The 13250-nt window shown below is 35.3% G+C and overlaps 1 protein-coding gene across 1 annotated transcript in view; it reads left to right on the top strand.

Annotated features, from left to right (window-relative positions):
* The first annotated feature begins 4129 nt into the window (after positions 1 to 4129).
* The window catches only part of SPDYA (speedy/RINGO cell cycle regulator family member A), a 23841-nt gene continuing 14720 nt past the window's right edge, over positions 4130 to 13250 (top strand). The window contains exons 1-4 of the mRNA XM_054568384.1: positions 4130 to 4364; positions 6348 to 6406; positions 8497 to 8582; positions 12516 to 12687. Of these exons, the coding sequence (XP_054424359.1) occupies positions 4130 to 4364; positions 6348 to 6406; positions 8497 to 8582; positions 12516 to 12687 (552 nt within the window). The remainder of the gene's footprint in view (positions 4365 to 6347; positions 6407 to 8496; positions 8583 to 12515; positions 12688 to 13250) is intronic.

Genomic DNA, 13250 nt, shown 5'->3' with positions numbered 1-13250 from the left:
GGAGTATTATGCAGTCAGAGGAAATAACTTAGCAATGCTGTAGCAACATGAAAAGAGGCCAGGTTATCCATTAGGTAGAAGGGAATAATGTCGCAGAATAAATAAAAGGCGGTGGAGGATCTTTTTTATGTATTCCTTCAACAAACATTAAGTACCTTCTACATCCTAGGCACCTGGCCAAGGGTTGAGGCCAGAACGACTCCTGTAGAAGAACTTAAAACAGGTTAAGCAGAATGGGGAGTATTACCCCTTATCATAGAGACATGGTATTCACACCTTTTACTAGTTTAAGTGATCTGTTCATATAATTATTTCGACATAGCAGGGCCTCTCCATCAAGCTGGGGGGAAGATAAATGGCTCCGATACAAGCCTGACTTTGTGTCTGGCTTCCCCAAGGGAAAGGGGTTAAATTAGGAGGCCCGCTAGGGGAGATCATGGAACGGTCGTGGCGTTTTCCTTTGCCGGGTAAGACAGGTAGGATAACGGTAGGTCCGCTGACAGCTGTGACTCAGGCGCGGCGCGCGCAACCTCCGGCTGGCTCCGCCCCCGGCCGTGGCCTCTGTGCGTTGATTGGCCCGCGCCGGCCTCGCTCTCCATTGGCGGGAGGTCTTCGAGCAGGTCGTGCAGCTGTGGAGCGACCTAAGAGCTACCGTTTGAGGCTCGGGGGCGTCTGGGGGAGGCTGACCGCCCGCCCGGCCCCTGTCACCGGCCCCAGGTTTTCGCAGGTACCTTAGTCTCGAGCGTCACCGGCGACTCCAGTTTCGGTGGTACCCAGTCTTTTCATCCCCTCTTACACCCCACCAAGCCGGCTGTCCAGCCGGCCGTGTGTGAAGGTGTGGCGGTGACTGCCCCTTCCTCACATGCTACGGCCCGTGAGTCCCCTCTGGTGGCTTCGCAGCGACGAGAACACATCTTTCCAGCAACAACGGCCCGGGCCTGGGGGCCGGGCGGGGCGCGTGGAGGTCGGACCCGCGGGCGGCTGGCGGCGGTGGGTCTGGGGAACGGCGGCGAGGCGCGAGTAGTGCTCGTCCGGGCGGGGCGGGGCGGCGGCCTCCGCGGCCGGCCTGTGGGGGTTACCGGGCGCTCGGCTCTCGCGGCCGCGCTGGTCGTGCCGGCTGCTGGGCGGGCGGGCGGGCGGGCGGGGGAAGGGGACGAGACGGAGGAGTCGCGCGGGGTCCTCTCGCAACTGCCCCGCCGCGGCCGCCCTCACGGGCCCGGAGCAGTTCTGGTTCCGCGGGCTCCCGGCTCCCTGCTCCCCGGTGCCCGCCCGCCCGCCCGCCCGCATTCTTGCGGGGTGGGGTCGCGGCGTTCTGAGTACCGCCTGCCTCTTGGCTCGCGTCCCATTAATCACATCTTTTTTTTCCCCAGGGGCGTCTGCACCAGCATCTTGAGATCGGACCAGCTGTATGTCACTTTCTACAACTTCCGTTCACTGCTCAAATGTTGCCAAATCCTTTTCTTACATTTTCAGTACCACGGGAGGCCTTCCCTTGAAACAAAGTTGAGGCGTCACTTCGCACGGAAACATTGAGATCCTATTTACAAACCTTATTCTCTAACATAGCACATTCTAAAACACTATTTTTTAACATTTAAATTATACGTATTAGTCGAAGCGAAATCGGGTTACCTGTCATATTTTCTTGAAAGACACCCTTCCTGTAAAAAAAAAAAAAAAAAAAAAAGGTACAATAATAGTGCTGATCTGTATTGAGTTGTTGGTAAGCTTTCAGCACTGCGGTCGGCATTGTTCCTACATGTGTTCCTTTCCTCAACCTTGCAAAATAGGTACAGTTAACAATGCCAAAAATAGCTGGTTTTTTAGTGAATATTTACTATGTACCAGGTTAAAAAAACAAAAAAAAACAAACAAATGGCTTTAGTATCTCGCTATCCTAAGTGAGGAACCTGACCCAGACGTAAAATGGCCCCACGTCACGAAGCTCGTGAGACGGACGCAGGTTTCCGCTGCGGTCCGCCCTCCGGAGCCCCGGCCCGGCCCGGCCCGGCCCGGCCCGGCCCGGCCGCGGGGCCCCGCCCACCCGCCTCGGAACGGCGGCCCGCGTTTGCGGGCCCGTCGCTCCGTTCTTCCCGTCCCACCTGGTGCCCGTGTGTTCCCACCACTTCACTGAAGTGTATTGTTGCTTTATTCACTGATGCGCTGGATTCCTAATCAGACTTGCACGTAATAGCTGTGCCGTGTAGTTTTACAAAACACTATAGTGGCCTCTGGTACTTGACTGAGGCTGAACGTGGTCTGTAGCCATTAGATAAATTGCGGGGGGGGGGGGCGAGTTTGAAGGTGAAGATTGTGGAGATTTGATAATGGCCTCAGCAAAGCCTCCAGCAACTTTGCCAAAATATTTTCCTAAATTTGCTGTATTGTTTTTCAATAATTAGATTCTATGGTTATAATAGAGAAAAATACTATAGTCATTTCAATAAGAAGTCTTTTTAAAGAGTTATTTTATTTTAGCACAAAGGTGATAAATCCATCTTTCTTCCCTACAGCAATGGCATGTTTAACCATGAAGTCATAATTTATTGTCCACACTCACACTCCAAATGCTAGAATTAAATTTTTATAAAGCATAATTTTATAGCTGTGTTTATGTTTTCTTGGCAAGATGACAGTAATATTGGACTGCTTACCATGTAGCAAGTGTTTTATACATGATTTCATTTAATCTTTAAAATAAGTCTTTAGTGGTTAAAGAATATGGGCTGTGGTGTCAGTCCTGGATTCAAGTCCTAATTTATCACTCACTAATTATGTGGTGATGGACAAATATCTTAACTTCTCTAAGCCTCAAACTTCTAGTCTAGAAAATAAGGATAAAATAACACCCACTTTCTAGAAATGTTTTGAGAATTAAATGAGATAATCCATGTAAAACTTTTAGCATAGTGACTGGCACATATTAAGTGTTCGATATAAGGCTGCAATTGAGGCTTACCTGCCTGCCCTGAATTGCCAATTGGTATTGTTATTAGATTTTTGTCACATAGGCAGAAGAATCTCTGAAATACTTACTTCATTGTATGGTTCCGTGAAACACCACCCCATCATTCTCTATATTACATGCAGAGAGATGAAATTATTTAGATGCCTATAGATTAGCTGTTGTCTACTTACTACCCCACTGCCTCCCCTCTTTTCCCACACACACAGCCCAGACATTTTATTCAACTACAGATTCTGGTACAATCTTTTTCATGTTGGTGGAATCCATGTAAAAAACCTCATTGAAGGATTTTGCCATATGAGCAAACATGGGAGTGATTATACATATTGTTAAATATTGATGGATTAACTTTGTTTCAAATTTCATTAGATTATAGCACTGTACATTCATGTACACTTATGATCTGTCATTCAATAGCATGCTCATACACTTGAGTTTAAATATTAAAGTGATCAGTTTATGAGAATCCCCCAAAATACATATACCATACATCTCTTTGCTAGAGTTGTTTTTAACTTTTCAGTAAATACCAATAAATGCTACTGAATAAGTGAATTTTTTAACATATTAAGGAATTTACCAGTAAGAAAATGTTTTTTTGCGGGGGTTGCTTTTTAATATAATACCCGAAATTGATTATAATTAAATCCTGCAAATAGTTTGTCTTGATGTATTAAAAAAACAATTGAGGTGGCATATATCACCCATATGATAAAAATTATGTCAATATGAGCAGAATAAAAATTTGAGGTGGCATATAATGACCATATGATAAAACTTATGTCAATACAAGCAAAATAAAAAATTATCAGGGCAAAAAGACTATGACAAGTAGATTATAAACTCAGCATAGCTTCTATAATTAACTTTCAAATTTGGTTTTGAGTTCCCTAGTAGTCAAAGCAAAATGGTATATAGGATCTTATTTCTCGGGAAGAGGAGGTTTATTAGTTACCCAAAGGAAGTGTAGCATTTCTTAGCACTGAATTCTAAAAGCACTTTCTCATGTGAGTCACTGTCACAACATTTTAGTAGCAAGGTCAATAACATTTCACAGGACTGCCTCTGGTGGTGTCATTTAGTTAGTTTTCATATAGAAATAATTAAGAGTGTGATAATTAATTGTATGTTTTACTTTTACAGGAATCTGGGGAAACCAAAATGAGGCATAATCAGCTGTGTTGTGAGACACCACCTACTGTTACTGTTCATGTAAAATCTGGGTCAAGTAGATCACATCAGCCTAAAAAACCTATTAATCTCAAGCGTCCTATTTTTAAAGATAGTTGTCCAGCATCTGAAAAAAATACGCAGAATAGCAACAAGTCTAAACGCCCCAAAGGACCCTGTCTGGTTATACAGCGTCAGGAAATGACTGCTTTCTTTAAATTATTTGGTAGGTTTAAAATATTGAAATAGTGGTAATTAGAGAGTACTTTAAAATGAGAGATTGTAAAAGTTTATTTTATTGTTTTCTTAATAATAAAAGAGGATGCGGTTATTTTCTGTCAGATTTCTCATTTCCAACCAAATCTATTTTTGATTTATTTAGTCTTTTTTTAAATGTTGGTTTTGTTTGTTTTGATTCTTTCAGATTAGAAATTCAGATTCATCTCACTTCTAGACTTCTTAAATCCAAGTATCAAATATAAATTCTGGGCAATTCAAATTCATGGCATGAGTTTTCTTTGACCTAAAATAGAATACTATATAAACTCTCATCCAAGCCAACTGACCCAGATTGAGGGTGTCCCAAGTCTTTCAGTGCTATAACTGAGCAATTTGGGAAGGTTAGTCAAACTAGAGAAGTTTCAGTATTACATCTGGGGAATATTAAAAGTTAACTATATTATCATGCTCCTATAGTAAAAATCAGTTTGAATTTATTCAGACTATGAGATAGTGAGTGCTACATTGATGATAAATTTTTTTAAATCACCAAAAAGAAACTTCTATATAGTATTTCTTCTAGCCAAGAAAGAGGTTTTTTGTTTGTTTACTTGTTTGTTTTGAGGTAAGGTAGTAAGGTGGACAGAATAAAGGGTAAAATAGATTCTGTTAGATCTCTATAGGAATGAAATCAAGTAGATACCACAGACTGTAGATCCAGATAATGAGCTTCCTTGTTTGTAGAGAAAGGCAGATGAGTGTAAGAGGAGACAGTTAGGAATAAGAGTATTTGCCCTGCTTAGAGGACAGAAAATTAAAAAAAAAAAAAAATAGTAAGGGCAAGTTGGTTACAATTTAAAGAAAAGCAAAATGAGGTAAGAAGAAAAAATGTAACATAAGTAAAAAAATGTTGAACTTGTAAGGATATTCAGGATCTATACTGCTGTTATAAATTTGCCTCTCTATTAAAAGTACAGCAAGATTATTACCAACAAACTTTTTTTCTTATTCATAACTAATCATGAGAAATAAGAGAAATTACCTGCCTATATCATTTTAGGTAATTTAAGAAATAGAAGTGGAATTAACAAGGCAGGAACTAATTATTCTCAGAAATTCAGTACTTATTCTTGGAACTTTTCATATATTTGACTACATCAATATCTCTAGGAGATGAAAATTAATATAAGAAGTTTTGCTTTGTTACTTAAAATGAAAGGGGAAAATGCAAAAAAAAAAAAAAACCAGATTTTTTTCAGCTTATATTCTACAGCTACCCATATATTTTGGGATTATAAAATTGAAATAAGTGTTTTTGATCTTTTTAGTTGTTATTCCTTTTTAACAGCATATTTCTTTGTTAATCTTTTTTGTTATAGTACTCAGTTTCTCCACAATTAAATGTCAGTGATAAATAATGAATTATGAATCTTCTTTATATAGACATTTTAATGTGCATTGGATAATATATAATTGGACAGAGATAAATAGGAAGAGAGAAGAAGAATCTAAATCTAAAAATACCCTGGGACTTAAAAGAAGAAAGGATAAAACATTTAGAAAAAATAAAGCATTTAAAAACTATTCATTAAGTCATTATTTCTTGTAGACTAAGTTCTCTATCAGATTCCATTTCTACTTGTTAAAGATTGATTTTGGAAGGTAATGAAGAGCTGATCTAGTACCCAAGACATATTTCCCAAAGAGCTATTGGGATACTCAATAAATCAAACATTTCTACCATTCCTGACCCAATCTGAGCTATACTATATTAAGAAAAATCAGATGGTAAACTGAAGACTAAAGCAGTAACTTTTTGAATAGTGCTCGCAATGGTAAATAAACCAAAGGACTGAAAACTACACCCCAGACAACATTGGTCCAACCATTTTTGTTTGTTTCTAAGTATTATGTATAATCTCATGTAGAAATTCTTCAAAAGGAAACATTCTATTTTTAAAAGACAAGTCATAGCTATCTTTTGTTGTAGATGACGATTTAATTCAAGATTTCTTGTGGATGGACTGCTGCTGCAAAATTGCAGACAAGGTAAATTTAGTAACAATATAATCATTAACCAACATTATTATATTATTAGACTATCAGAACTTTAATGAAACCTTATAAGAATTTCATATCTTCTTAAGTTTAGGAAAAGAACTACCCTGCTTTGCTCCTTCAAAGTGGAATCTTTACACATTAATTTTTTGAAATTAGCATATACTATAGATTAATTCTATATTTGGAGGAATTGTAGAATGTTATTGATTAGATTTAAAAGACCTTAAGACTATATCTGTTTGAAAACAAGAATCAGTACAGATTTAACATGTTTTGACCATAATTATTACCTTTTTTCAGAATGTGGAGAAAGAACATTCTGAGATTCATTTCACTAAGGCAGTCTGTTACACATTTTAATATTTTGTAGGTAATTTACATAAAACAAATCCCAAAAATCTTGTAGAGCAAAATTAGCTTATCATGTTCTTTATTTAGGAATCAATGTTTCATAAAAAAAAAAAAAAACCATGCTAAATTGCATACTAGGGATTGTGTTGTTTCTATAGTCTAAAGATTTAGCTGAGCAGTTACAATATCAGCTTTGTAAATGCCACCTTAGACCAGGTCATCATATCAGAAAATTCAGCATGACTTCACATCACACTTAATGTGCCAACTGATAAAAAAGGGAATGAATGGAAGACTAGCTTATGATTAAATACCCACTAAGTTAATACTTGTATGAACTTTTTAAAATTTCAGGTTTAAGATAACAGATAAAATTGGAGAATTTTTTTTTAAGTTTGGAATATTTCAACCATACACAACTTAGGGTACAGATTAGAACAAATAACTTCCATGTGCTCATCCTGCTATCACAATCAACTATTGACCATCCTTTAAAAAAAAAAATCTTTACTGGAATATATGTTTATTGATTTTAGAGAGAGAGGTAGGGAGAGGGAGAGAGAGAGATAAAAACATCAATAGGTTGCCTGCCGTACAGACCCCAACTGGGGATTGAACTCCCAACCTAGGTATGTGCCCTGGAAATAGAACCCACAACCTCATGGTCTTCAGGACAATGTTTCAACCGACTGAGCCATATAGCCAGGGTCTGTTGACCATTCTTGTTTCTTCCAATCCCTTTCCCCAAAATCAAATCCCAGGCATCCTAATATTTTATTGATAAATATTTCAAGATGTATCTCAAGACAAATGTTTCAAGATTATATCTTTTTAAATATAATCATGTTACCAACTCTTTTAAAAATTAATGGTACTGCCTCAATGTCAAATATTTAATTCATGTAATGTTTTAAACTTTAAGACATTACAGTAGAGAAAGTTGTTGGACAGCAGGGGGCAGTGCTTTTTTTAAAGTAACTAATGAGGAGCACTGCATTTTAACACTATTTCAGGAGTCCTCTTCTGAAAATTACATTAAAAACTTGGAATCCTCTTTATGGCCAATCCTGTGAAAGTAGGATGAATAGGCATTTTATGAGAGGGAGTCTGATACATCAGTACTACAACTTGTTTTTAAACTAACAGCCAGAACCTGTCATAGTGTCCTAATACCAGGCTAGATATATATCTTTTTAATAATAAATTTAAAACACTTTTTTTCAATGAAAATAAAATCATGTTATTCTAATCTTTTGTTAGTAGTTATTTTTTAAAGATTATGTTAAAAAGTGAATATGGATGTCTGTAACTAAAAAGATTCGAGGAAAATTGTATGCACACATACATCAAGCCAATGTGGCAACATATTAACAATTGGTGAATCTAGGTGAAGGATGTATGTTTATTTACTTTATGATTATTTCAACTTCTCTATAGGTTTGAAATTTAAGAGAAAAAATGGGTTTTTGGTTAAAAAATCTTGGCAATAAAATTTAGGAATTCATTCTAATTATAATCTTCATCATGGTAAATGATCAAGAATTATTTCTCACTGTTTACATGGATTACAGAAAGCCAAAACATAAGGACTCAAGTAGGTAATTCTATAATAAGAATAAATAATGCTATATTGTTTTAGCTTATTATTGCTCTTAAAGGTAACTGTTTTAAAGTGGTTTTATTTATGGAAAAAACATTAATATTAACTTTTAATTTTTTCCCTATAGTACCTTTTGGCTATGACCTTTGTCTATTTCAAGAGGGCTAAATTTACTGTAAATGAGCATACGAGGATAAATTTCTTTATTGCTCTGTAAGTATGCTTTCTACTAAGTGGTATTTTTTATGGTAGTTCTTTATAATATATATGATAATTTATTTAAAACAAACTGTTTAAAACCTCATATATATCTTTGAATAGACCTTCCTGAATAAAACCTATACATTTTTTTACTGTAATAGGATATTTTATGTTCTTTTCATTTATCTTATTTTTGCTTTATGCCTAAGATTTATTATTAAATATTCACTTGAATTTGATTTTACCTTTTACATTTTTCAGAGTGTTTCATATAAATTGTCCTAAGTTTTCCTCTTTTGGACTTCTTTTTAAGTCAGGATATTTTCTTTGAAATTTCCATTTAATATATAATAAAAATCATTATCATCATTGCTCTTTTACATTGAACAACTTGCTGAAAATGCTCTGGACATATTCATTGTGGATTCCTGTCTATATCATAGGAGTTACTCATATCTGATACCTATAGCGTCCTCTCATTGTTTCACTTAACACACTACACTGTACTTTGACCAAGACATATTGTTTTCCAGTTCTTCCATTGACTTTGTATCAGGCAGTTTATACTAGCTTTGTGATCTGGTAAATAGTCTTAATGACATGGCTTTCCAATCTGTAGGTCAAAATTCTGCTAGAATTAGTGTAAATTAAGAATATGTATCTCAATCTCAAAACCTGTTTTACCAGTACCTGGATATAGTATTGCAATTGGAAATATATTAATATAATTTTAAGTACTTAACTAAAGAACTACATATAAAAATATTTAAGTTGAACACCACAACAACTGTTAAAAATAAAGGATAAATTTTTACTCAAAGTCCCTTTAGTTCAAACTCAAAGGATTTGATCTTTGCATGTATTCAGCAGACACATTTCCCCGTGCATAGAGAAAAATAAATTCAATAAAATTTGGTGATTACTGCTAAATTGAGGGAATGTAATGGTATTAGCTAATACTGAGTATTATGTGCAAGGCACCACAAAAATTTTTATAAGCTCATTTAATCTTCCCTATGAGATACATTTTTTAATTATCCCCATTTTACAGATAGCGATATTAAGACTTAGATTTAGCACTTTCCAAAATCACAAATTAGTAAGCATCAGAGCTGGGGCACAAAATCATATGTGACTTGCCAATGGCCAAATTCAGCCATGGACCACTAGTTATATTGCTGTTTATATGTCTCTTAGTATTGCATTATATTTGTATGTTGATGCAACATCTATTTTGTAGTTTTTTCCTCATCTGAAAATTAACAACAAACCAAAAGAAGCTTTAGTTTAAGTCTTACCAGATGCCTGAAATTGGATTTGTTTGACTTTTTTTTAGAGAAGTTGTTATCAGTAAAGCACTATGTCAACTTACTCTATGAGGTAGTCTGTGAGGTTGCATTGCATGTTATATTATAAGCTTCATATTAAAAATAACATGAAATATAATTTTCATTTTATATATAATCATACTTTGTGTATAGCCTGACTCAATAGTTCTTCTCCATAATTCTTAGCCACAGTTCTAACTCAAGTTCTTTTCTTTTCTATATATTCTTGTAACACTGAACTTAATTACCATTCTTCCTTATCTCTTTTACAGTTATTTGTTTCATTCTCAGTTGCCTCTTTGACTTGACCGTAGGCTCTTTAGGGGCAAGGAGTGTGTCTCTTACCTGTTTTGCATCCTTACCGTTTTTGTATTGCTTACAAGAGGTTCTTAATTCTCTATTTGAATAAACATAATTAACTGTTATGCAAAAAAACAAAACAAAACTAGACTCTGCTCCAAAGAAATCTTAACTATTTCAAATTAGAAGGGAACTTATACGTATACAGTGCAGATATTTCAACATATTAAGCCCAAAAAGTTGTTACTCTAGAGTAGAATCATGTCTGGATACCATAGTACAGTATAGATTTTCCATGTTTCACTTAGTAAGCATGAAAGGGACCAATCTCCCATTCTATCTTCCTTTTACTAAGCACTATTAGGGAACCCTGGCTGGTGCGGCTCAGTGGATTGAGCACCAGTCAGCTAACTGAAAGGTCACTGATTTGATTCCCAGTCAGGAAACTTGCCTGAGTTTCGGACCAGGTCCCCAGTTCTGGCTGTGGGAGATGCAGCTGATCTATGTATCTCTCACACATTGATATTTCTCTCCCTCTCTTTCTTCTTCCCTTCCCCTCTCTCTAAAAGTAAATAAATAAAATCTAAAAAAAAACCTATTAGGGATACTAAAAGTAAGAAGTTACTTTAGGTAACTTTACAGAGGACAGGGTTTGACTCATATAACTAGGGTTTAACAATAAGGTACTTTATAATAAAGTAATATTAAAATATGTACAGTTATTTTAAGGAAGGATAAATAATATATAGGTACTATTTTATAATTTATGTAACTAAATATTCATTTTCACATGGTTTTTAAAAGTATGTAAGAGGGTATGAAATCAAGAGTAAGCCTTTCTTCCTTCTATCTCAAGACTTTGGCCTCCCTTCCCAGGGACAAAAACTGTTTCATGTGTATTTGTCTAGAAATAATTTTCTATATATGAATCAGTGCATATATTACATGAATAGAAGGTTACTCTATACTTCTGTACCTTTTAAAAAATTTTAATGTGAAATATGTACAAAAGAGCACATGGTATGTGTAGCTATAGTTCATTTTTATTGCAGAATAATATTCTATTGTTGCTTATATATTAGACTTTTTTCCTACCGTCTTGTTCTGTATTTTCTGTATGTCCCATTTTTACCTGTTTCTTCTTTCCCCTTCATTTTTACCTTTTAGACTTTTTTCCTACCGTCTTGTTCTGTATTTTCTGTATGTCCCATTTTTACCTGTTTCTTCTTTCCCCTTCATTTTTATCTTTTTTTTTTTTGGGTTGAGGTTTTTAAATTTTTATTTTCTGACCCTTTTTTGTCTACTTGTTTGAAAATTATGCAGTTTATATCCTTTTTAGCAATTACCCTAGTTATTATTTTTATTTTTTTATTTTAGAGAGAAGGGAGGGAAGGGAGAAAGAGGGAGAGAAACATCAATGTGCAAGAGATACATCGATTGGTTGTCTTTCACATGTCCCCAGGCTGCCTGAAGTTGTCTCATGGCCCATTGATGCTGTTTATTGTTTGTTTATTTTTCTGTGCATGTTTAATTTTGGATATTTTATACTGTTATGCCTCCAATGCACAAATCTTTTCTTCTGTAATATTTAACATGCTATTAATTTCACTCAGTGTATTTTTCATTGTATACATAGTTTTCATCACTAGAAGTGTACCTTCTTATCTTTTTGAACATCTGGAATAATGATAACTTTTAATGTTCTTGTATGTTACTTCTACCATGTGTGTCAGTTTGATGAGTTAATTATTCTCCTTATCATGTGTTGTGCTTTCCTGCTTCTATGTAGGCCTGATCCTTCACAAGCATTTGGCAGGACACTGGTTTCCTTTTGTGTATAAGGATGTTACCTAATTGTGGCAAAAGACCATAAGAAAGGATTGGAGGGAACAGTGCATAACATTTATCCAGGGCTGGAAATAGTGTCTGTTCCAGCCAGACTGAAAAATCTCATAATTCATAGGGTTTTGAGTAGAGTATTCAGGAAGGTCTTGCCTCACTAGTAGGGAATAATTAGCCCCATACAGAATATTGCTCCAGATCTACCTAACAAATCATAAAAACAAGATCTAAAATGATCAGACTGTTTCCAAGTAACTGCATATCAGAATAAAGCTCAAGATTTACAGGAATATACAAATATGCAGAACTCATTAAGTAAAATTCACTGTATCTCTATTTTTGAGCTATTATTTCTTTAGTTATGAGTAAGTTTTAACATCTTTTAATGTGTTTATAGTGATTTGCATTTTTTTGTGAATTGTCAATTCCTGTCCTTTACCTATTTATTTTTTTAAGTTGTTGGTTTCTTTGTTAGGTACCTGGCTAATACAGTAGAAGAAGATGAAGAAGAATCCAAATATGAAATATTTCCGTGGGCTTTAGGGAAAAACTGGAGAAAATTGTTCCCTAATTTCTTAAAGTTAAGGGACCAACTCTGGGATAGAATTGACTATAGGGCTATTGTAAGCAGACGATGCTGTGAGGAGGTAAGATTTTAAAATATTTTATATATGTAATCTCTGTCTTCTGTTAATACAATTTTCCTTGTCTTGTTTTTTTTAATGTGCCTCTAACATTTTATTTTTTGTACATATAAGGGTAGACCGTTAACTTGATGGTTACTGTGAATACAACTTGTGTATTATGATGTTGATATCTTGATTTTATACCACAAGAATTTAAAATTGCCATTTGTATTTTTCAGAGCAGTCTACTTCTGTAGTATTTTTATAGTATATTTATTTTAGTGTCTTTCTCTTGTCTAAAAGATCACCAGTTTATTGCACAAAGATAGTGTGCACATTTCAAAATACCACTGGAGTTGAATAATAATTCTCATTAAATAAAATATATAAAATTTCAAGTCCCCAAGGCTGAAATATGAATTGCATGATATAAAATTTATATAAATTTAAATATGTTTAAAAAAAACATTCCTTTTTTCCAGGTTTTATTAAGATAAAACAGAAAGACACTAAAAATTAAAAGATTGGTTATTTTATTTAACACTGTGGTTTTCAATAAACTATAAAATTAATGTTTTAAACTA

The sequence above is a fragment of the Pteronotus mesoamericanus genome, unplaced genomic scaffold (assembly GCF_021234165.1).
Source record: "Pteronotus mesoamericanus isolate MK-2021 breed Mesoamerican mustached bat unplaced genomic scaffold, CSHL_Meso_final contig_101, whole genome shotgun sequence".
NCBI lineage: Eukaryota > Metazoa > Chordata > Mammalia > Chiroptera > Mormoopidae > Pteronotus > Pteronotus mesoamericanus.
Note: the sequence above shows the minus strand (reverse complement) of the source record. Positions and strands in the feature narration are given on the sequence as shown.